General features: G+C 42.0%; 2 protein-coding genes across 4 annotated transcripts in view; one reads left to right on the top strand and one right to left on the bottom strand.

Moving 5' to 3' along the window:
* Positions 1-595: 595 nt before the first annotated feature.
* Positions 596-7,826, bottom strand: LOC135915463 (uncharacterized). 3 transcript variants are annotated; one of them, XR_011512196.1, is made up of 5 exons: positions 7,691-7,826; positions 5,524-5,631; positions 2,244-2,299; positions 2,060-2,156; positions 596-826 (listed from the first exon to the last, which is right to left on the bottom strand). XR_011512196.1 is itself a non-coding variant. In XM_070534121.1 (5 exons), the coding sequence occupies exons 1-5, from the start codon at positions 6,025-6,027 to the stop codon at positions 742-744; spliced, it is 453 nt and encodes a 150-aa protein (XP_070390222.1). In that variant the 5' UTR covers positions 6,028-6,263; the 3' UTR covers positions 596-741. The 3 variants fall into 3 exon arrangements, 2 of the variants coding, with proteins under 2 accessions (XP_070390222.1, XP_065304618.1); XM_070534121.1 differs by lacking the exon at positions 7,691-7,826 and adding an exon at positions 5,921-6,263; XM_065448546.1 differs by lacking the exon at positions 7,691-7,826 and adding an exon at positions 5,753-5,790.
* The window catches only part of LOC135915462 (ATP-binding cassette sub-family C member 5-like), a 55,573-nt gene continuing 39,570 nt past the window's right edge, over positions 6,619-22,621 (top strand). The window contains exons 1-5 of the mRNA XM_065448545.1: positions 6,619-7,125; positions 11,821-11,916; positions 15,208-15,366; positions 16,245-16,389; positions 21,026-21,173. Coding sequence (XP_065304617.1) covers positions 6,977-7,125; positions 11,821-11,916; positions 15,208-15,366; positions 16,245-16,389; positions 21,026-21,173 — 697 coding nt within the window. The 5' untranslated portion in view covers positions 6,619-6,976. The remainder of the gene's footprint in view (positions 7,126-11,820; positions 11,917-15,207; positions 15,367-16,244; positions 16,390-21,025; positions 21,174-22,621) is intronic.

Genomic DNA, 22,621 nt, shown 5'->3' with positions numbered 1-22,621 from the left:
CCGTCCAGTCCTTCGTATCATCGAAAAGCTTTTCATTTCTGGTACTTGACTAAATCGTAGACCACACTGCACAGAAGAAAAGCATTACAAAAATATTTGCAACTTGCCTGTCTAGGAAACGCATAATAAGCACTCCCCCCTTGAGAAGGATGGGGTTGCTGGGCCAGCTAAGAAACGGCCACAACAAACAGGTGCGAGGTCAGGTAGGTGAATGGCTTTGAATAATAATAATAATATTTGGGGTTTTACGTGCCAAAACCACTTTCTGATTATGAGGCCCGCCGTAGTGGAGGACTCCGGAATTTTGACCACCTGGGGTTCTTTAACGTGCACCTAAATCTAAGCACAAGGGTGTTTTCGCATTTCGCCCCCATCGAAATGCGGCCGCCGTGGCCGGGATTCGATCCCGCGACCTCGTGCTCAGCAGCCCAACACCATAGCCACTGAGCAACCACGGCGGATAATGGCTTTGAAGTCCACACAGAAATATAGGGATGTTAGGGGCCGCCGCACCGTTCAACAACCCGATTGAGCCATCAACGTGATGCCACATCAGTAATAGTCCTATAGTGATGAACTCGAGCAACAAAAAAAGAAAGGTAATGAAAGAATTTGTTTATTTACAAATATAGGAGATATTACAAGCACTCAAACAATGTATCTACAGTCAATATAGTGCTGAGGTACTGTTACACCATTGCAACTTGAGTAGCTCCAGAGCTTCTTTCAGATGACTTTTGGCTATTTGTTAGCACCTGGGATGCCAGACTGCTGTAGCACCCATTCCGGTGTTACAGCAATGGCTGCGAGCATGTCGTCTGTTACCCTGTACGAATGGAAGCATGTCACAAACAATTATTAGTTTTAGTATCACGCTGGACTGACCTTTTAAGCTGGGAGAATCCATGGCTATCAAAAATGGAGAGAAGGACTACAGCACCCGCTGTTGGTGTGTTACATGTCATACTGCACAAATGTAGGCAGCTTTATCATAGTGCTACGACATATTATTTTAGCTACTTTCCAGTTTTCTCACATGCACCTGGAATGTGGCTGGGGCAATAGCAGTAAATAAAGGTAGCAATATGCTATAACTCTTACAATTTGATCACAAATGTAACTAGAGGTGGGGGTAACGTTGAATAACCCAGAAAATAGTATTTATGTTGAGTAATGTCGCCATGAGATACCCTACAGAGATGGAACACATGCGCAGGGGTGCAAATGTCACATAAAGGATGTTTTGGTTTTGTTCCGTTAGCAGCTTCCCTTGTGTCATTAGATATAAGCTGGAGCACAGTAAGCTGCAGATAGGTGAATCAGAATAACCCAGCTTCTTAACAGTGCTGATCGTGGTGATTGGGATGACCTTAAGTGCCCCCCATGTAGATGAACTGCAGGGCATGACACTGCGCAAAGCATGCAGGTGCACGGGCACTATGTTATTTTATTTTTGGAAAGTAAATAAAGAGATATTCTCAAAAATCAATGGGCAAAGGTTATAGTTTAAAGTGAGAAAGAAAATAAGTTTCAATGTTGTTGTCTGCTCTTTTTGCGTACACCCTATCCCTTTTACATTTGCTGGGGCAGCTGCACTCACACAGACAAACTCTCGTGAAAGCACACTGCAGTAGTGGACTGGGCGATTACTTGGCTGTTGGGATGCACTGCTGTCATCTTTAATTGTTGCGCATTTCTCACGCCATGCTGCACTAAGATCTCCCTTGAGTGTTCGGATGTTGGCATTTTCACAGAGCTAATGTGCATGGTGGTTGAGATCACTGCAGCTTGGTGCCCATAATTGAAGGTAAAACATTTTGCACCAAATTTGTAGAAATGCAGTACTATTAATTTATTGGTGCTTTTTTTTTTCATGCTGTTTCTGACATGCTTCTCAGGAATGTGTGCTACAGAAGTGGCTACAAGTTCTCACTTTAAACATGCGGTTCACAGATGCTGCAAACTGTGTACGAGCTTAAAGAAAGAAAGGGGGGGAGGGGGAGGAGCTGTACTATTGCTTTATATGTTTTACTTGGATGTCAGCTTATCACACACTCACTTTTCTTTAGACTTTTTGTGTTTCTTACGAGGTCGCTGCACTTCAGGTTCCTCAAGCTCAACCAATTCCACGGTGGAGTCAGTAAAAAGCTTAATGCCTGCATGACGAAAAGCGGCGTCATTTGATGTCCTTAAGAAAAGTTGCACATGGAAAGAAAGAAAGGAAGAAAAAAAAAAACACTTGCCTGTGCTGTTGTCATCACCTTGTATTTCAAAGTGCTTATCAACTATCTTGATTTTCCTGCCCGGAGAAAGACAAGATAAAGTGTGTAAACATTCACACACTTTCACAGGTAAGGGTACAGTGAGATGGAGGTAACAAACAGTCTATTTGGCGAGTACCTGATTGAGGCACCAGAGCACTATCACACCTAAAGTAACAAGAAAGCATGTGAATTTGCATGGGCCAAGTTGCAGGGTAAGCACCTAAGAAAACAGCCAATGGATGTTGCTGCATATTACCAAATGAATGCTATAGCATTAAATTTTGTTAGGCTGCTTTAGGCATTGGTCCATAACACGTCATATGGAGGATCAATCCCACTCAAAAATAAGAGCATGAGGAAAGGAACAACATTGGTGTTTCCAATTTGACCAAGTTTTAAACACAGTAAATGGGTAAATTAGATAGAATGAGGCTTATTAGACCCATTGGGACCACTAAAAAAGAAATTCTCGATGCAGGCAAGCAATATTAGATTGTCGAACACAAATGTTCGACACTTATTACTTGAAGCTTACTCAACATGCATGAACACACAATGTCAATTTACTACAATGATTTTCCCAGCATTTCAGTGTCTGAAATCTGTCGCGTGCCGTATACGCAAGCAAAATTTTGCTAACCAAGTAGTGCTAGGGGTTCAAGAAAAACATTAAAACTTTATAGTTTGGAAGAATGTTTCAGCTCAATGAAAACCTACATCCTGTTTGCTCTCCAGTGATCCTAGCAAACTGCAAAAATTTATTTGCGAACTTACATTATACTTATGCTACCATTATTGACAATTTTGTTGTTTCATGGCCTTGCTTGTCCAGTGATTTCCAATTACAACCAATTTTCATATACAAGCAGACTGATATTTAGGGGCCCTACCACTAGGTAGCTACAGACTTTAATTAGTTTCTCTGGAAAGCCTGAATAGCCAATTAACCAACATAGAAGCATGTGGAGGCTCTTTGGCTCCAAGTTTGTGTAAACGGAATGCACAATAAGGCCTAAACGAAAATGTTTTCATACAGATTGGACCAACAATAATATCCTATCAGAACCAACTGGACACAAAAAGGGTTTTGGCAAACACTGGTGAAATTATGTCCCATTAAAAAACACAATTGGATTTGTGTTCTTTTTTGGCTAGAAAAGCAATGGGTAAAAATATATCTAACTGTCAAGAAAGTAGGACTGAGACTCAAGAAACAAGAAAAATGAGACTGTAACGATCATCCATAGATATATTTAACCTTTTTTAGTCCGAATGAAAAAGGAAAGGAAAAAAATAATAATATTCCCAAACCAGCTTTCATGATAAGCAAGAGCCATATATCACAAATTCAGTTGCCACGGAGAGCTAAAGGGGCTTCGAAGCTCTAAATTTCTAAATTCAATGACAACGACAAGAATGGGCACAAGTAATGCGATGGTTATTTTCATGCCATGCCTTTACATGCAGTAGGTAGCAGGCTCCAAACATGCAAGTCAGGTGCCTAATCTTGACATGCAACAATGGGCGAGCCTTATTCTGAATTTCAGAGAGAACCGATGATCTGCAGCTCCTAGCCTACATAAATTATGTAATTAGTATTGCTGGCGCTCTGATTTCTCGGGGTAGTTACTGTACTTGTTCTTATACCTTTGGTACATTTCGTGTAAAGCACTATGATTCTATAAATGACAGAGCTAAGCTAAAGCTATTTCTGCAGGCTCTGAAGGTGCCTAGCCCGCAAGTGTATAGGTATCTGTTTTGGGAATGGAAGTTATTAAGCGTCCACTTTATCTAACTTGAAGGGCAGTTGTACACTAAGGAGAGATAGGGAGATCTTGTGTACGAGCACAGAGCAGTACTCGAGACCTTTAACGGAAGTTTAGTTTACTATTCTGTAATATGCAGAAATGCTCCTTTCAGGCAGCCTTCTAAACAATCTGAATGTAATTTTCTGCGTTATTTCGAAGGGAAACATAAATTCAACTGATCTTCGTGAGCAGACCCTCTATTTGGGATTTGAATGCTATACAAAAAATGATAAAAATGAAACACATGCACATACACAAATTTTGCAGCATTGTGTTTACAACACAACAAAAACCAATACCCTAATTCTGCAAACAATATGCAGAAAATCTTAAATGTGTTGTCTGTCTTTGTTGCAAAGTTAGTGATACATGATACACCAATTTTCTTTCTCGAAATCTCCCAACATTAATCTATTAGTATTCCTGTCAAATCAGTTATGTATTAAAATAAGAAGCAATGTTGGAACACTCAGCAGAGCTTAGCATTATATTTTTTAATGCAACAAGTTTAATTCGAACTGGTTTAGCAGTAGCAATTCTGCATTTAGCATTAATTTTAAATTAGGTGTTAATAGCCAGATGCGTTGCTATGTGGTTTCACCATGTGCCCATTTCAGAAAGCACTTTCAATCACTGCTTTAAAAAAAAAAGTATCCGGGGCAAACAACACAAAATTTATGTTCGTGCATACCACTGGAAAGCATCTAAGAAAGAGATGTGATGTTAGCATGGCTTTGTAGGCAGAGTTAGTTATAAGTTCATCAACAGACTTGTGCGAGCAATGTCTCTGGCCTGCAACTATCACTCAAGTAATGACACCGTGCACTGACCATTTAACATTACCTTCCTTTCTTATATTGCGGCTTTTCACAAGCTAAACCATTATGACCAGCAGGAATTATGACATTATGACAAATAGGAATGCTAAGCTATGGTCCCGGAATACGAAAGCTGTTCTAGACAAATAGTATTATTGTTATTATCAGCCACTGTTACCATTAAAGGTGGCTTACCAAGTCTGGAATGCGCGAAAACGCAAGACGGGTGGCGACGCCTCCCTGAAGTTCCTGCACCAGCTCGCTGTGACGTCGCTGATGGTGATATCGTCTGCACGGGTCTTTTTTTTTTTTTCTAACCGGTAAAAAGGACTACATTGCGTTTCAAAAACCCCGAAGACCTAACCAGCAAGTTTTGGGCGCTCTCTTCTGGGCCAAAGCTGACTATCTAAATACGATAATATGGAAATACGTGACGTCACACCGACCTACCGGCTCAAAGGTTTCGGCGCGAAAGTCAGAGGAGGAAAGCTTGGCTTTTATTTTCTTCCGCAATCATAAACCCTTTTCTCCATAGGTGACCGACGGCATGGTATTTAAGAAATACTTTATCACAGTAAACTGATTTAGTCAGTCTTTCGGCCTAGCACGCATCGCTGGCAAACTTGCACATACTTGTCCAAGTTGTTCGACAAGCTCTTGGCGAGGAACTGTCTGCATTCCGTCGACAAGTCTGTTATGGTTGTGCCGGTGTCCTTGGTTGCGTCATTGTTTTCTTGCACGCTGAAAGAAAAAAGGGGGACAAGAAAGAAGAAGAAAATGAACGTTGCGATTAGTGTTCAAAAACAGAAAAGAAAGAAAAAGGAAAGAAGTTGCGGTTAGACTACATAATCGTTTTCTTCACCCGATACTTGGCCAGTACCCCATAGTGGGTATGAGCCACTTTCGGCGGCAAACGCACATACAAACAGGCAGACAAACGGACTGTTCACCAGGCCGCACGAAGGATGGTCTGTAGGAAACTCTACGGGTCAGAATCGCCATATTTAGAACACAGGTGACATCAATGTACCTTTCCTGTGGCTTTTTCTGCACCGGACTTTTCGCAAAAATATTTTGAACAGTAACCGCCGCTTCTCGTAGTCGTTCATCGCTCTCGTCGGAGCTGCTGTCTGACATTTCGCGTCCAGCAATAATCAATCAATCAGTCAAGGCTTAGTGTCACATCCGTAATAATACTACATGATTAATCTACGCACTGTGGTTTGATAATCCTTTAAACGGATCTCTAAAAGCAAAACACTTTTAATTCAGGCGCCCCGGTATACGGATGAGAACACCCCAGATGGGCGCAGCCATCAAAAAAGTTCTAGGCTGCAGATCGTACTTGCAGTCAACATATTCGAGCCAATACAAGTGAGCGCATCGGCGGTACAGAGTAAAAAGCACAAACAATCCATACTATAAATATTTAAACTTGCAGTGTCATTATAAAACGTCAGATTATCTCAAACATTAACATTATTTTATGGACGCCGCACGCACCTCATGTGACAGTTCCCTCAGTAATAAATGCGAATCTCTAAGGCCATAGTTTTATGTATAGGTGGTAAAGGTTGCGCCTAGCGACGGCTCCCTTTGAGTAGCAAAAACTAATCTCAAAGGCTACACTTTTGCTGACTGCATATGTAAAAAGCCTTTGCAAAAAGCATTTGCAGTGGACACCATGTTTTGTCGTAGCGGAAGTATTACAAAACGAAGTCACAGTCAAGGCAAGTCAATCCTGTTCGTGCGCTCGCCGCTCGCTCTCGATGCGCTCGAGGTCGGCGGTCGGCGCGAGCTTCACTTGCCCTGCGCGTCAACGGTTGGCCGGCTGTTCGACCTTGACGGTACGATGCCTCTCTTTTTCACTGAAAATTTAAACTAAACGCGTACGAAGTTGCAGCCCATCACCCAAAAAGGCCGCTGCGGCGACAGCAATCCTCGATTCATTTTGTTCCTTGAATGATGACGTCCGAAACCGTTCGACCAGCGTTTGTCACGTCCAGCTGTAGCAGACGCGTCTGACTCATCTGAAGAGCAACTGTGTTATCGTTTTCGCAAAAGAAGCCGCACACGACTTCAAGGCATGGCGGCAACGAAGACCAACAGGCCCCCCACGGACATGCACAAGTGGATGTCCACGGGCTCGTTGTTCCTTCCGTACGGCACAGCGGAGGACTACGCACAAGCCGACGACGATGCAGCTGATGGCAGAGCATGCAACATGGTTAACGCGTAAGTATAATGTTCCGCGCTTTCACAATGCGTTCCCTCGACCTTACAGGATACACTGGCGGCAAGCCACCAGTCACAGATCGCTTGCCTATAACCTTTGAATGAATGGAAAAAATATATATAATAAAAAAGGAAAAGAAGAGAGATCGGCAAACGGTATGCAAACGCGGCGTGTATCTTGTCATGCCGTGTAGCGGCCTGAAATTTCACGCGGAACTCTATCTTTTGAACTTCGTGGTTGTTCCTGTGAGCGCTGCTTAGATTTTTCCGCCACTTCGATCGTTTGTCGGTTTTTCCTTTATCGGAGCTCATGGTCCGATGTATAGATACTTCAATTGGGTCGGCTTTGCACCCTTCGCTTCCGACCGAGGCCGTGGAGACAGCTTGCGCTGTCGTACGCATCCTTGATGAAAAAGAGAGAAAAGATCGCCGGCCTTCGTGCGTGCTGCGCCAGCTCGCGCGGTGACTGAATTTAGCGTGCGCCGCGCGAACTTTGCACGCGTCTGGCAGAATGGTCGGGTTACCACCGCGCCGGCTCCCGTTGCCCGGGCGCAGCTGCTGTTACCTGACCGCTTCGTGTCGTCCTTTGAACGTGCCCCGCCGTCGATGCCAGCCAACGCGTAGTTGCGTCGATACGGACACACAATGCAGCTATAGCTCGCGCATTGTGTCTCGATCAGAGTGTTAAAAAAAATGCGCGTCGAGCGAGCCTGCCGCATTCATGCGCACGCACGCGTCATTTCCTTGACGACACGTACGATCATGCCGGAGCCCTGTTGCGCTCGCCGCGGGAGGAAGTCGCCTTGCGCGTGCATCGCCCTCCGGCTAGCGTGGGTGCGTGTGTGCTTCGCCGATAGCTTCCCGTGCCGGAGCTCCTTTCGTAATTGCAAAGGTTAAATTTGCTCTCTTGGGAGTGTCGTCGTTCCACGAATACCTAAGGTGGGGGTGGGGGGGAAGAAAATAAAGATAAGCAAGCAAATGAAATCTGATCGATGTTTCCACCTCGTTAAGAAAGTGAAAAGGAGGTTCTGTTGTGTATCTTAATATGTATATATGACATGCCTTTAGAGTTATGCTAGACGTTACCCCAGCCAGGCATCACCTAAGCTGTGTTTCCCATGGGGGCATATATTTCGATCCAAAGGGCCTACTCTGCTTGGGAATTCAGTAGGCAAGAGTGTTCAATAAGTCTGAACAGTAAATAAATAGTACTCATTTGAAGAGGAATGAAAATAGATTGAAAAATTGAAAATGGATTATCTTAATTTTGAATGCATGTTCGCGTTACTGCTTGAACACGTATGGGCTTTGACATCGGCTTTGAAGTAACACGCATAAAATGCCTATGGTTCCTCTTGAGCAGCAAATACGAGAAGGTAAACGACCATTTATTGAAATTGTTTTCCAGCTTGATGCCAAAAACATCTACAACAATGGAGCTTATAGTGTTGTAAAACTGCAAAATCTCAGATTCTGTGTAATAGTCTGGTTTGCCATACATGAGCTGTTAATTCCGATAGTGGCAGGCAATACACATTGAAGATCTTTGCATTGTGGCTGAATAGTACCTGCAACCCAGGCTGATGGCAAATGAAACATGCAAATTTGACATATGTGAAGGTTCTGAAATAATTATCAGAATCTTATACACCTTATCTAAAGGCTGCAGTGAGGCATATTTGTCTCTGACACTGACAGGATTTGGCATATCTATTAAAGTCATTTGTGTTTTAATCATCTACTGGAGAAACTAAGGCTCATAGTAAGGAAAGAAAACAATCAAATGCATTCCGTATTATGGATACGCACTAACTGAAAGTGTGCTCATTTGCATTAAGAATTTTGTTGTTTATCAATTGCTATTGTCTCAAGATTTCTGCTAGAAATCTGGAAGCATGTGTCCTGAGCAGTGCCACAGGAAAAGAAGAAAAAAAATTTGTAAAAATTGTTTTATTTTGAGCCTTGTAATTTCCATAGCCTTACACCATGTTGTTATAAACACAAAAATATATTCTTACTGCACTTAACCAGCATAGTTTAAGTTAACAACTTACCCTATGCTCAGGAGGATTTGAAAGCTGACAAGATTCATGTTGGTGGGATCCACATTAATTCATGTTTGCTTTAAAAGAAGGAGCAAAATGCAATTAATCTATTCAGTTTGTTTAAAAACACTGTGCTTATTGTTGCGTCTGTAGCACCGGAAGGACAGTGACAATAAGATATATCAGCATTTAAAGGAAATGTAGTCCAAAAGTGACAAGTGCATGGTGTGCAGTTGGTCCTGCTGACCAGTGTGCTTTTGTCCCTAGAGTTTCTGATGCTGTGGCAATATATTCAACTTTATTTAACCTATCAAAGCCGATCAAGCCATTTTATTTTGTACTTGATTCTCCCATTAGAAGGCATATACATGTTTTTTGGGCACAGTAATAAACCACCTATAACTTTACATTATATAGTTAGTTCAGTTTCAGAAATCATCATTCTCATCTATGGGTGCATTTCACATTCACAGTTGGGTCATGCCCACTTTTCATGTTGCATACAGGAGACCTGAAAAAATATAAATTTTTTGTTTTGTTTTGTTTTCTGCCCACATTTTGTCTGTTGCATCTCATGAAATCGTAAACATTAACAGTCAATAATAGGATAGATGTGTTAGCTCGTTTTAATTGGCATCATCGCAGACGTGTAACACTGTGAATCAGAGTGTATGTTTCCTTAATTCAGTGTAAGTTTGTGATAAAGCTCAGAACAAGAAAGGCACGAAGGTATAGACTGCAGACACAGAGCCCTGTGTGTCCAGTTTATTTGTACCTGTCCTGTTCCAACATGTGTCACGAAGTAACACTATGCAGCAGTGACAATAATCATAAAAGTGTTGGCATGCTCAAATTGGAAATTTTTGAGGAGGAGATGGTATTTGTGGTTTGTTATATTCCAAAGAGTCTTAGTTGCTAGTATTTTTGTAATTTTGCCAGTGCATCACCTGTGTTCTCCTTTTCTTCTTGCTTCTTTAAGAAAATTCTTTCAAAGAGGGCATGACACCCAATTTTTGATCACAAACTGTATTGTCTGACGTAATCCTTGTGCATTCAAGAACATGTCGGCAAAATTTTAGCACATTTGAGCGGGCACGTAAATTGTAATTGAATTTTCTATGCTACACTCGCACAGCATAACAGTGAAGTAAAACTGACCCGCTCACAAGCCATGACGTCACAGGCTGCATGCCCGCCAAGCAAGCATGTGTATTCTGGCAAAGAATCAATGTTTTGGCTGTGCGTGCATGTGGGAAACTTCTGCCTTGTTCAGCTTGGCATTGGAATTGTTCAACTTGCAGCGGCCGAAACAATGCCACTGCGGCACCTGTGTTCTTCACACTACTGGCTAAAGAAAATTCAAGGGCTTCACAGAATATTCCTTTTTAAAGACCTGTTGTATACATTTCCGCATCTGTTAGTCCAATAGAGCGCACGACATAATGCCTATTGAATTCATTTCTTCCCTTTTCCTTTAATCAGATGCTTTGTGCATTACTGCGCAGAATAGAAAAGCAAGAGAATCCCTGCTTTTAGCGATGATATTTTTGTTTAGTGAAATAGTGAATGAAGAAAGCAAAAGACTTTGGGATTATAACTAGAGGTCAGTTGGACTGATGAAATTAACTGTGAAATGGCCCAAAGAAATAGACGATAGATAGTGCAAAGGGTACATAGAAAGATAAACACAAGTTTTTTGCTCGAAGTTGTAATCCTAATAGCTATGAACCAACTGTGCAAACAATAATTCAGTAAGGTTAAAATGCTGCGTAGGTTCATCTAGGTTACAAACAGTCCTCTGCATCTATGTACACTCTTACCTTGTAATAATAATAATAAGAATTATAAAAAACTTGTATGGAGGTGCAAGTGCTCTTTGTTGTTTAACAGTTAAAGTTAGTTCTATATAGGCAATATTTGTTTCCAGATGTCTCCGATCTTGTTTTCCTAATTTAAAACCATTTGTCATGGAGCTTTAAATGCATCTGGGCATGCAGAGTCTGCTCTAACTGATTGAAAAGTCGCTCTGAATTTTTATTTATACATTCGTAAAATACTGTGGGCACATTGTCTAAGCAGGAAGGTGATTAGAAGATGGCTCATAGCACGGTGATAACAAGGATTGTACAAAACATCACAAAAAAATAAAGAACAGGTACAGTTATGTTACAGGTTATGGGGAAACGCTTCAGTCAATGAAGACTGTGGGGTATATAAAAAAAATTGGTGGGGTTTAGCGTCGCGAAACAGCACAACGGGTTATATGAGGGACACCGTAGTGGAGCATTCCAGGCTAATTTTGGACCACCTGGGTTTCTTTAATGCTCAATTCACAGTACAGAAGTGTTGTTGCATTCCGCCTTCATTAGAACCCGACCAGTACAGCAGGGATTTGTACCGGAGACCTTGTGCTCGGCAGTGCTGCTCCATAGCCGCAGAATCACTGGATCGGGTTGGTCAGTTGACTTGAATTCACTATTGTTTGCAGGAAAAAAAGGGGGGGGGGGGGGATAACCTAATTTAGTTCAAGAGTTGTTTATAGAAAAAGTTGTGTTTTTGTTGTTCGACTTGAGTGGGGCTGCGTTAGCTTCAAATAGGTTTTGAATTTTCGAATTGCTTTTGAATAGACCTGTGCTTTTTTTTTTCATAGCGATTCACTAGACCTGGACACATTCAAAGTAAACGAAGGCCTGTCCAAGTACAAGGATGCCCTGAAGGTCCTGATACCAGTCCGTCCTCAATCCAAGTGAGTTATATAAATGCAATATATACATATATATATACCTTTTTACCGTGGTCTATGAATCTGCATCGGTGCACAGCCTAAGGATACCAAGCACAAAAGGTCAGAGCGAGTGCGAAAAACACACCACTTGGCCCATTCTGAAAGATAACAATGGCATGTTGAGAAGATTGATTGTTTTGTTGATGTGTGTACATTCACTATGCATATGAAAGGAATCTTCTGCACTAATGGCGTGAAAGGTGTCTAGATCTGTATGTGTCTAGCAGTGAAAGGCCAATAGCTCTGCCAAATGCCTGAAATTACAATGGCATGCAGCTGTAATTATGATGTTCTTTATGCTGTGAATGTCTGTGCATATGACACGAGTGATAAGGTTAAGGTTCTAAGCACGGTTTTAGCTGCTGTAATTATTGCAGTCTACAAGGTATGCAGGCTGCAGTCATCGCAATCTACAGGGCATGCTGGCTACAGGGCATTGGCAAATGATGAACATTCTTCTGTTTTTCTTTTTTTTTTAAGCTCTTGCAGCAGCTGTACTTTTCTTTTTATGCCAAGTCTCATGTGTCTATTAAAAGTTTTTACATGAAAAATGTGCATTCAGCTTTAACATGTCAGAGAGCAGTCAATTGTCTGATCGCACTAAGCTGGATATGACTACAGCACAGTTCGATTAGGCACCTAATGAAAAGTTTCTTTCACTACATTTCCGTGAATTTATGCAACTGTTGATTATTGACATGTCTGCTCTTGTGCAACAGCAGCTTTAGAAAATAAAATGTAGAAAGCCTTGTAACTGCAAGGCGAACTTAGGTATGAGGCAACCATCTCATTATGTTTGATGTGCTTTTGGCAGTGACTGCATGCACGAAATTGACACGATATATTGTTAATAATTCGTTTACAGTGAGCCCAGCTATTGCAGATTATGTGACTATGTGTATTCAGGTTCACGGGTATTATTATAAGTCAAATTTTATGTAAAAGTGCTTGTAACATTGAAAATGATGAACTGATGACCATCACATTTAAGCCACATAGGTATAAATGCAGTGTTCTGGGTTTCTGAGTCAATAACTTTCAGGGATATAACTTTTTGTACTCATTCATTGGATAAATTAGTGGGCATGATGCCCTTTGCTTGTGTGAGATCCAGTGCTAGATGCTTTTTCATGGAAAAGTGAAAATATCCCGAAAGTGATAGAACAAGAATGTGGTGCCTGTTTGGAGAACAGGAATGTAAGTGTTTGCAAGGTGCCATTTTCACTGCCATTCTCAGACAAGGTAAAACACGGTAACGAATGTCATCACATGGTACTTTATGTTTTGGGATGATTACTTCTTGGAACGCATCATTGACAACTTTTTGTGTTGTGTAAGGCGAGTGTGTATTGAGTAGTATAGTAGTAGTACTTTGTAGTATTGAGTGTGTATGCTGCATACTTAATACTCAGCACTTATGGGTGTTCGTTGTGCATGTTCATGGGTCTAGCAGGGGTCAGAGGTGACACTTAGTAGTATAAAGCAACTTTGTTGATGCTTTTGTGGGTTCGTTGAGATCCAAGAAATTTCAGTGATGCTAGGGGTGTGCGGGCAACACCATGGGTAGTATGGTGTTGTGGTTGCAGTAGACATTCGCTAACTCAGGATACTGATGGAGCTTCCTGACTACTTCCATTTGCTTCCCCCTTTAACAACTGCACTAAATATAGTTTATTTTTATCTCCTCCGTAAATTACTGTGACTGTTAGAGAGAGCTTTGTAAAGGGTGATTATGAGAAGACACTTGCCACCTCTTGTTTCAAAGAGGCCTTGTGCCGTCTGTTCATCTTTCCATTCAGTGATCCATGTGATTAACCTTATCTTTCAGAAATGGCACAGTTCATCATTAAGATACGAATGGTAAAGAAAGTAATTACCAGTCTTTCTTTTTTTTATGCGAAGCATATTACGAGAGCTCAACCCAGCTCCTCAGGCGCGGCGGTGTCGCCTTGAAACCACGTGACACCGTGACGTCACGACAGAGGAGAAGTGGCTTTGGCTCAACTCTTGCAAGACGGGCTGGGTGGGAATCGAACCAGGGTCTCCGGAGTGTGGGACGGAGACGCTACCACTGAGCCACGAGTACGATGCTTCAAAGCGGTACAAAAGCGCCTCTAGTGAATGCGGTGTTGCCTTAGAAACGAGCTGTTTCTAAGGCGTGCGTCTCTTGCTCAGGCGCACATTTCGTTGCCGCGCCGAACGCTGCTTTGCTCGACGCTCACCGCGTCCAATGCGGGGCGCGTAGTCGCTGTCCTGTAGCCCATTGTCTCACACCCCTTGGCGGGTCGACGGGAACGCTGTCGCGTTCCACTCTTGAAGGCGAAGCAGTAATGCATGAGTTGTTTCTTCGTCTAGCCGAACCAAATATAGCCAAGCAACAGCAGTTCACCAGGCTAAACAGTGGTTCAACAACTAAAATAAAGGCTAGTATGCTTCGCATCCTGGGCTTAACCTTACCTAAGCCACAGCCATTTTTTTTCTTGGAACAGAATTCTGTTTTTAGCTATGTGTCAGCCAAGCATAAAGATTCAGGTTGAAAATTGTTGCTTGGAGTGCCAACTCATTGCACCATGTAAAAAGTTGCTGTTAAAAGCCTCCTTTTATGTAAATGCTACTCTGTGTGAGATCGACAGTTAAACCGAGAGCTCTGATCTTAAATTAACAGATCCATGAAGATCCATACAGATTCATTAACAGATCCATAAAGCTAGACAAAGTGACATTATGCATCGGTATCCTGTAAAGAAGGGTACGTCCGCAACATACAACCACTAGTTGTAGGTCGAACCTTTAGCTTCAGCGAAACGCATGTTTTTGCTTGTGAGCTGTATAAACATTCCTTTATTGCCACGTGTAATCTCCAAGTCCGTGTTCTATTTTGTCAGTGAAAGATGAATGAGCAAGCGGGCGAGTGAATGGCAGTACATGTTGATTAGTGGCCACCCCCCGCGGTAGTGCAGTGGCTATGACATTGCACTGCCGAGCTCAAGGTAGTGGATTCGATCCTGGCCGTGGTGACTGCATTTTGGTGGGCACAGAGTGCAACAACACTTGTTTACTGTGCATCGGGCGCACATTGAAGAATCCCAGATGGTCAGAATAAATTCGGAGCGCCCCCTCTCGCCATAATGCCTCATAATCAGATCGTAGTTTTGGCATGTAAAACAATAGAATTTAATTCAATTTTATTTGTGGTAGTTGTAGTGCCCTTCACCCTGTCAGTGTATTGTTTCTCTTCCTCGCCAACTGCAGAGACAAGCATGAGATGCCCACAAGCAAGGCAGGTCTGTTCTCGTTCATCTCGCTCGTCTGGATGACTAAGTTGATGTGGAAGGCCTACCGTCAGGGTATCCACCAGGAAGACCTATGGCAAATGGCTCCCAGCGAGTCGGCCGAGGTCAACGTCAAGAGGTGAACCTACCTTTCCAAGTTCTTTATTTCTTGTTGTTTCTGTAATACTCTCTGTAAAGATCCTTCAACATAGCAAATGGCCAAAGTAAGAAGAATACTTGTAAGAAGTTTTTGGGAATGCTATTATATCTGTTTTCCAGTGGTTCCTCCAGGTTGAGATAAAATATATGTGAAGTTGATTTGTAAAGTACAGAAGTTATACGGTGCATAATATGCAAGTTAGGATCTGAAACTTTTAGCACCGGTAATTCCATGCATTAAAAAAATAAGAATTAGAAAAAAATTGAATTAAGTCTGTTGGTGGTCACTGCCTTTGAAGCAGTACCCTTATGTGCATTTATATTCAACAGTGCCACCTGTAAGCCATTTTAGGAATGCACTCTTCGTCAAAATCATACATGCACATTGTACAAAAGTACAGTACACCTCCCCCCCTTTTTTTTTGCTTTAGATGCCCTGAAAGAGGAAGTTTAGTAAACCTCTGCATATTTGTTGTTCCAAAGTTGGAATGTTATACACAATGCTATCATTTTCTAAGATTTCTCTTCTTGACAGGTAAATAAAAAATGAAAAATTGAAGGCCTAAATCAGAAATATCCTCTCAGCAGTGACTTGAATTTATTTTTTATGAGCAATTAATATCATTTTAATTGGTTTCAGGGTTGCCCAGAGAATTTTGCATTTCTCAATTTATTTGGATATGGATGGCAAGAGGTAGAGCTCCTGTCAGTCAGCTTGACAATCTTGTGAAAACTGTAGACCACAGTTAGTGACTGAAAGCAATATTCTGCACTTCATGCCTAGTTTGTTGTCTTCCTTGCGTCACCAGCCAGTTTAGAAGTTTGTTTTCTTTGTGTTTTATTTCTTGTCCTTGACAGACTTGAGAGGCTCTGGAAAGACGAGCAGCTGCTGCAAGGAGAGAAGGCTGAGTTTTGGCGAGCAGCTGCCAGATTCTGCAAGACACGTGCGATTGTTGCGGGCCTCTTCATCTGTCTTGGCATGACTTTTCAGTTTCTTGGTCCCGTAAGTGATTGGTCCATTGTCCCAGCTGCCACCTCGAGTCTCAGCTAACTCCTCTGTGTCTGCTAAACCTGCGCACTCATAGTCGCAGCAACATTTTAAAACCAAGTCGTAGGTGCCACAGTTTACCCTACATAAATTTACTGGTAGCAGGGATTAGCCCCAACAGCCCAAATGTTTCCTAGTGTGGACATGGCCCCTTTGTCTAGGCTGGCTTTCCTGCACTAAGAGGCCTTGCAAGGTGAAGCAGCCTTCTGTTTGCTTCATTTCTCAGGCAACAGTCTCTATTAGTTAGGGGTGTGGGAATATTAGAAACTTTCCAGTAACGAATCTAATATAGCCATTCAGTTTTCGAATTGCATAGTGACTATTTGTAAATGTGAATATTTTCAAAAAGTTTTTGAATACTTCAAATTGCCATCTGTGTGATAAACTTCATCCTGGCAGGCATAGCAGACAAAAGATGAGAAAAGTTACTTAGTTTAGCATGCTCCGTGATTCATAAAGCTGGAATTTTCTGGCTAAACTGCTATCATGCACATTCATCAATGAGTCTTGCCTCTGCGCATAAATTGCCTGTTTGATCCTCAATGCTCCATTGTGCTTTTAATAACCAATGCTTTGAAACATGCATTGTAATGACAGGAGCATGCTAACATTGTGAATATATTAGAATGTGAAGATTGATTGGGAGAACACCTGCTTATTATTGGAAGGCTATAGGAAAGCTATTCAATATCCGATACAATTCACTTCTTGCACTATTCGATTTGTATTCGATTCAGTCTCAAGAATTACTGTGTGCACACCCCTTCTAACTAACTAAAGCTAACTAATAAAAAAAGTTGACAGTCTCTTTAGCATACGCTAAGGAGGATGAAGGTGAAAGCCTGCGTCTCATGAGACATTCTTTACATGACATTTTCATTCTAGCATGCATTCTTACTTCCTATTGCTTGTTTTCTTCCACCAAAGGTTGTGGTTTCGAGTGCCTTAATTAACTCTACCCTAATTAACTGTGCCTTAATTCGCTTTGCCTTGGTAGTGGGTAGTTGGTTCAACTCTCGACCTTCACAATGTCAATTGCAATGGAACTTGGAGATATGGCCAGTGTGCGTATATCTCCGAATAGGTTCAACTCCCACCAAAGTTTGGGGGTTTGGATGTTTTAATTAGCTCTGTCTTAATGAACTTTGCTGCAATTAACACCAAAGGTCAAGGGTTCGACGCCCCATTTTGGTTCCGTTGAATTTCGGTGCTATAATGCAAGCCAGTTAAATTTTTGCCGCTTGAGTCATCTAATGCTTTCGCCTTAATAAGTAAGCTACATTTCTAACTAGCTAGCTAACTAGATAACAGTGTAACTAGGAACATCGCCATGCAACAAAGGATTAAGTTGGCTGGCTAGTTAGTTAACTAATTTAGTTAGCTAACCATGTAAGTTTTTGTTAAATAGCGAAATATCTACTCAGTTAGCTGATTAATGTATAATAGCTAGCCTGCTAAACAGTTAATTATAAAATTAGCCACAGAACTACCTATCTTTCTAACCATGCATTCAGTTAGGTAGCTTGCTAGCTGGCTTGTTATCTAGCTAGCCATGTAACTTAACTAGCAAGCTAGTTAATTAGATTTCAGCTAAATAGCTAGCAATGGCATATCCATCAGCATGATGACCTCTCTTGAATCTGAGGCCCGGGCTCAATGGATTGCACCCTAAAAACATTAAAGGTCTGCATTGTATGAGATGATTTCATGCCTTGTAACACATTCCAAATGCTAATCATGATTGCTATGACTAGTTGTGGATGCACAACTAGTAATTGCACAGTGGCATTAGTGAAACAGAACACATGCCACATTTCACCAAAGATTGTACCATCTCTGGGATGAGCTCATCTGGCCTCTTGGTCAAGGTAACATTAAACATCGCATCACAACTGTCGTATGCCGTCAACCATTACCACGTATCGTCAATAAACACAAAGAGCACAGAAAGCGTTGCTTACAAGGATTCATACATATGATATTTGCACTTGCTGGCTATGGCAGATTGCTGCTCTGTTCTCCATCCCTCCACACTCCAGAGAACAGCTCCTGTACTGCTTGCGCTAGCTCTACGAGCTCCAGTAGTTTTTCATCAGTGAAAAAGTGAACGCTGCATTGTTAAGTATCACACATACAGACAGCTAAAAGTGTAAAACTATATTGACAGATGCAGTGCAGGTTCATATGCGCGTACAGAGGCATTCATTGTTAAAGGAAGCACCTGAGTGCAGAGGATGTCCGCTCCCTCGCAAGAGTATAATTGTCTAGATTTGCAGCAGATAACTTGTGGTTGGTAGCCCTGACTCCTTTCAGCTCACCTGAGCAGTGCGCTGACATTGCCTCCGCAGAGCTAAGGTGCCAGTGAAGTGAGATGCACAGACTTGGGTGCTTGCTTTAACAGTGAGGCCACACTGGTAACATTAGCCAGCTTTTAGCTGAGCTGAGCTTACGGTCTGCTATAGCCGCATTTTGTGCGCTCATGTGCAGCAGAAGACTGTGTTGATTTCATATTTTTGACAAGCGCATGTCTTGGAGGTATGTAAAGCACGTTATAAGCCTGACTGCAAAAACATGAAATGCAATTGGATGCACAATCAGTTTTTGTCTAACCAGTAATGGCAGTGGAGCGAGGACAGCAGTCTGCTTTCTGCTGCTGTCGTAAGCGTTGTGTGCATGTACATTAGCATTCACACCAAGCAGCTGTGTACAAATTGTTAAGGTGCACGCATCTGAATGGAGCTGACTGTTGGTGCTCAGCTAAAGCTGTTTATTAACTCTTTCTTTACCATAGACGAGCTGAGCTCGTTCACATGGTTTGTGCCACTCGCACCGAAGATGAGCTGGGCTCGTCCAAGCTGAAACAAGTGCTTGTGCTCTGCCACAGTCAAGCTACCCTGATAAATCTTGTTTAGTTCTTTTTGGCTTCTACACATGGCGCAGTACAAAAATTTAAACATACACTCAAAGCTTGCATTTTGGTTGAGAAACGTTTCGATGCTGGCAACTGGGATTTAAAAATGGTGTCCTCCTCTGTGTGCGTGTGTGCCGGCAATGGCTACGCTCCGGTAAAAAGGAAAAAAAGAAACATTTGTTTGCAGAAGTTTTGTCGGACTCGGACAGTGAAGAAGTAGTTCGGTTTTCCTCCAAGAGTGGCAGCGACGATATTGAGCACCATATCTTTTCTGAGTTGTCGGATTCAGACGACAACAGCGTCACAATGTGTCGTCAGTGGACGCCAGTAGATGTAAAGAACCCCCCACCGGCGCCTCCAAAGTTTGTCTTCACGGCCGCGCCTGGCATAAAGGTACTTGTGACAGAGGAAGGGAACTGTGCACGATATTTTGAATTGTTTCTAACGAATGAACTAACAGATTTCATTCTCCCCAAAACCAACCTCTACACATACCTGGTACGAGGAATGTGGAATAGCACTCTGTGCTATTCCATACTTTGAAATGTACCCCACTAAGTCTACAATTTAGGGATCTGACATCCCCTGCCACAAGTATGGGCCCCACTTGTCACAGTATTGTTTTTGAATTTCCAAAGACACTTTTTTTGCATCAAGAACCACAGAAAGTCGGAGACTCTCCGCTGTGCAGGGCAGTAAAGCCAGTCCTCTCTCCATAATTTGAAAAAAATATTTTGCATGTGTCTTACAAATAATGTGCTTTTAAGAAAATTTTGTTGTTGTTGTTTCAAGATACGTGGAATTATTTAGGCAAATAAAGAAAATCAGTATTTTTGTATTGTTTTTGACCCAAAAACTGAGTAGGGAAAGGGTTAAGAGTTATCAGGATTATCTCAACATTGCTTTCTGGGACCTTCCTGCCCTCTGAAACAGTGAAGTCAAGCTATGTCACTAAGAAAATGCATTACTGAAGGCCAAGGTAATCCTTTTCCCACCCATGGTGATCACCTCTGCCTTTTGTACTACAAGCTCTCCCCTCTTGAAGGCTCACGCCAATCTGTCACCTGGTAAAGGCAAGGGCGATTGGCTGGCTTGTGCAAAATGTGTATATCCGAAACTTTGAGTGTGAATTTAACTTTACTTCTGCTTTGAATGAAGTATTCTGAGGATTTATATTTGATTTTCTAGAATATTTAATTTGACTGAATATACAGTGTTACTACGCATATTGGGGACTGCCTGCTTGCCATGAAAGAAAGAAAAGTCCTATGCATGTATGGTCCACCAACCACTTGAAGTGCATATTGTGAGCCAATCGGGTACTGTCACCTTTTGCTGGTCTACAAGTTGAAGTAATTGGATGAGCTACCATGGCTTTGTGTGCTTTGAAAAAAGCAAATCATATTCTTCTTTTTTTGTTGTTGCATTTTCTTTCGGTTTATCTTCTATGTTTAGAAGCAGAAAAATATTCAGTATTCGATTTGATATTCTAAGGCTAAGGTATTCTAAGGTATTTCAATGCCCCAACTTGCCTGCGAGAGTTGCGTTTGCCACTGCATTTTTCACTTGTAACTATGTGCTTCATGTTGCTAGAGTAACAAGTGACGCAAGCGGCTTTCCTCCTATCTAAGATGTGCGTCGTATCAGTGTGTTCTCTGACACAGGCGTTTGGTGTTTCAGGCTGTGCTGCTGCGTGCGATTCTCTCATACCTTGAGGATGCTCACGCCAGCATGAGCACAGGCCTGCTGCTTGCCTTCAGCCTTGTGGGGACTCAGCTGATGCGTTCGGGATGCCTGAGCATGTCGTGGGTGATTGGTGCGCACACCGGTGAGGCTCCTGAACAATGCTCTGCCAACGCAGCTCTGCTTGCGAGCAATGGATGTATTTTGTTGCCTTTTTGCGCCCTGCCTGGCTTTCTTTCAGGCTTCGCTTAATGTGTACGAATGCTCAAGAATTTCCATAGTGTTGCCTTTCTTGAAGTGCTGCATAGCAAATTGGCGAATGACCCCTTCAGTCGAATGCATGCAACTTCTTTTGGCCAGTTCTGTCCACTAGTGGCAAGAGAGAAGTCACAGTGCAAGTAAATTGAATCCTCTGCTTAACCTTTGTGGCTCCATTCCACTTCAGTGTGCAGCGACACGTGACCGTTTCACTGAAGTCGCCACCATGTTTGTCGACGTGTTCGAGGTGCTGCATTTCGTCTGCAGTGGTGTGAAGGAAACTTATTTTTCGTTCCTCGTAATGATTGTAGCCAGTGATTAACTTGTGCACGTGCATCGAAAAACTGACTTGATTATTTTAACGAAAAGGTGCAACGTGACAGACTGTGTATTTAACTACTGTAATAACAAGCACACTCTTTACTACCCTGACTTTCTTTCTCTGAAATTTGCAGTACCTCAGAATAAAGTCATAAAACTTTGAGACCTTTATTGGCAGTCAGTTAAACTTGTGAGTAAAGAGGACATCTGTTCTGATGCAGACTTCACCCATGCTTTGATATGCTGTCACAACACAGATGGTTTAGAAGTGGGATCACCAACACGGCAGTGAATAAATATTATTGAACTCTTTATTGGGTGATCTTCTCCCCAGAAAGCAAAGTAATGGTTTAGTAGTAACAGTAGCAGCGGGCACACTTGGAAGTCATCAAATCTGAACCTGCTGGGCAAGTCTGTAGGCTCATGCTTAAATGCGCTTTCTGGAGCACATGCTGGTACTTTAACTGCAGCCTAATGGAGTCTGGAATGGAATGCATCTTCTTTTTTTTTCTTGTTTATTGCTTTTCTCATAACCTCACCAGCTTAGTGCCTGTGTATGTATAGGCTCGGTCATATGTTTTTAACACAGGAAATGTTTTCTTGTAAGTAATAAAGTTGTTTTGTTACCTGATTACTTGGTTACAAGAAAATATTACCTTTTGGTTTGGCAATTGTGACTTGTTTGTGACAGTTGGATGCTGCATTCTGCATGATATATCTTTTCTTCATGTCGAAGGCTAAGGAAACCTGAGAATCACGTAAATTGATGATGAAATTTGTCAGAGCCAATGTCCAATTGGCATGGGCTGTATTTAACTTAGCTTTGCATTAAAAGAAATGTTTAAGTTCCTGAGTATGCATATTTTATGCCAATAGTTGCATAGTCCTATTGCAACTAGCTTGCATTACGCCTTTCTTGTTTTCTTCATGAATCTCAATATGTTCTGCGGCTTGGTAACCACAGTGTTGAAATATTTAGTCTGATGTGTTGACTTTGTGGGGTCTCGCATGCAC

The sequence above is a fragment of the Dermacentor albipictus genome, chromosome 2 (genome assembly GCF_038994185.2).
Source record: "Dermacentor albipictus isolate Rhodes 1998 colony chromosome 2, USDA_Dalb.pri_finalv2, whole genome shotgun sequence".
NCBI classification, from domain to species: Eukaryota; Metazoa; Arthropoda; class Arachnida; order Ixodida; family Ixodidae; genus Dermacentor; species Dermacentor albipictus.
This window is presented reverse-complemented; position numbering and strand designations above follow the sequence as displayed.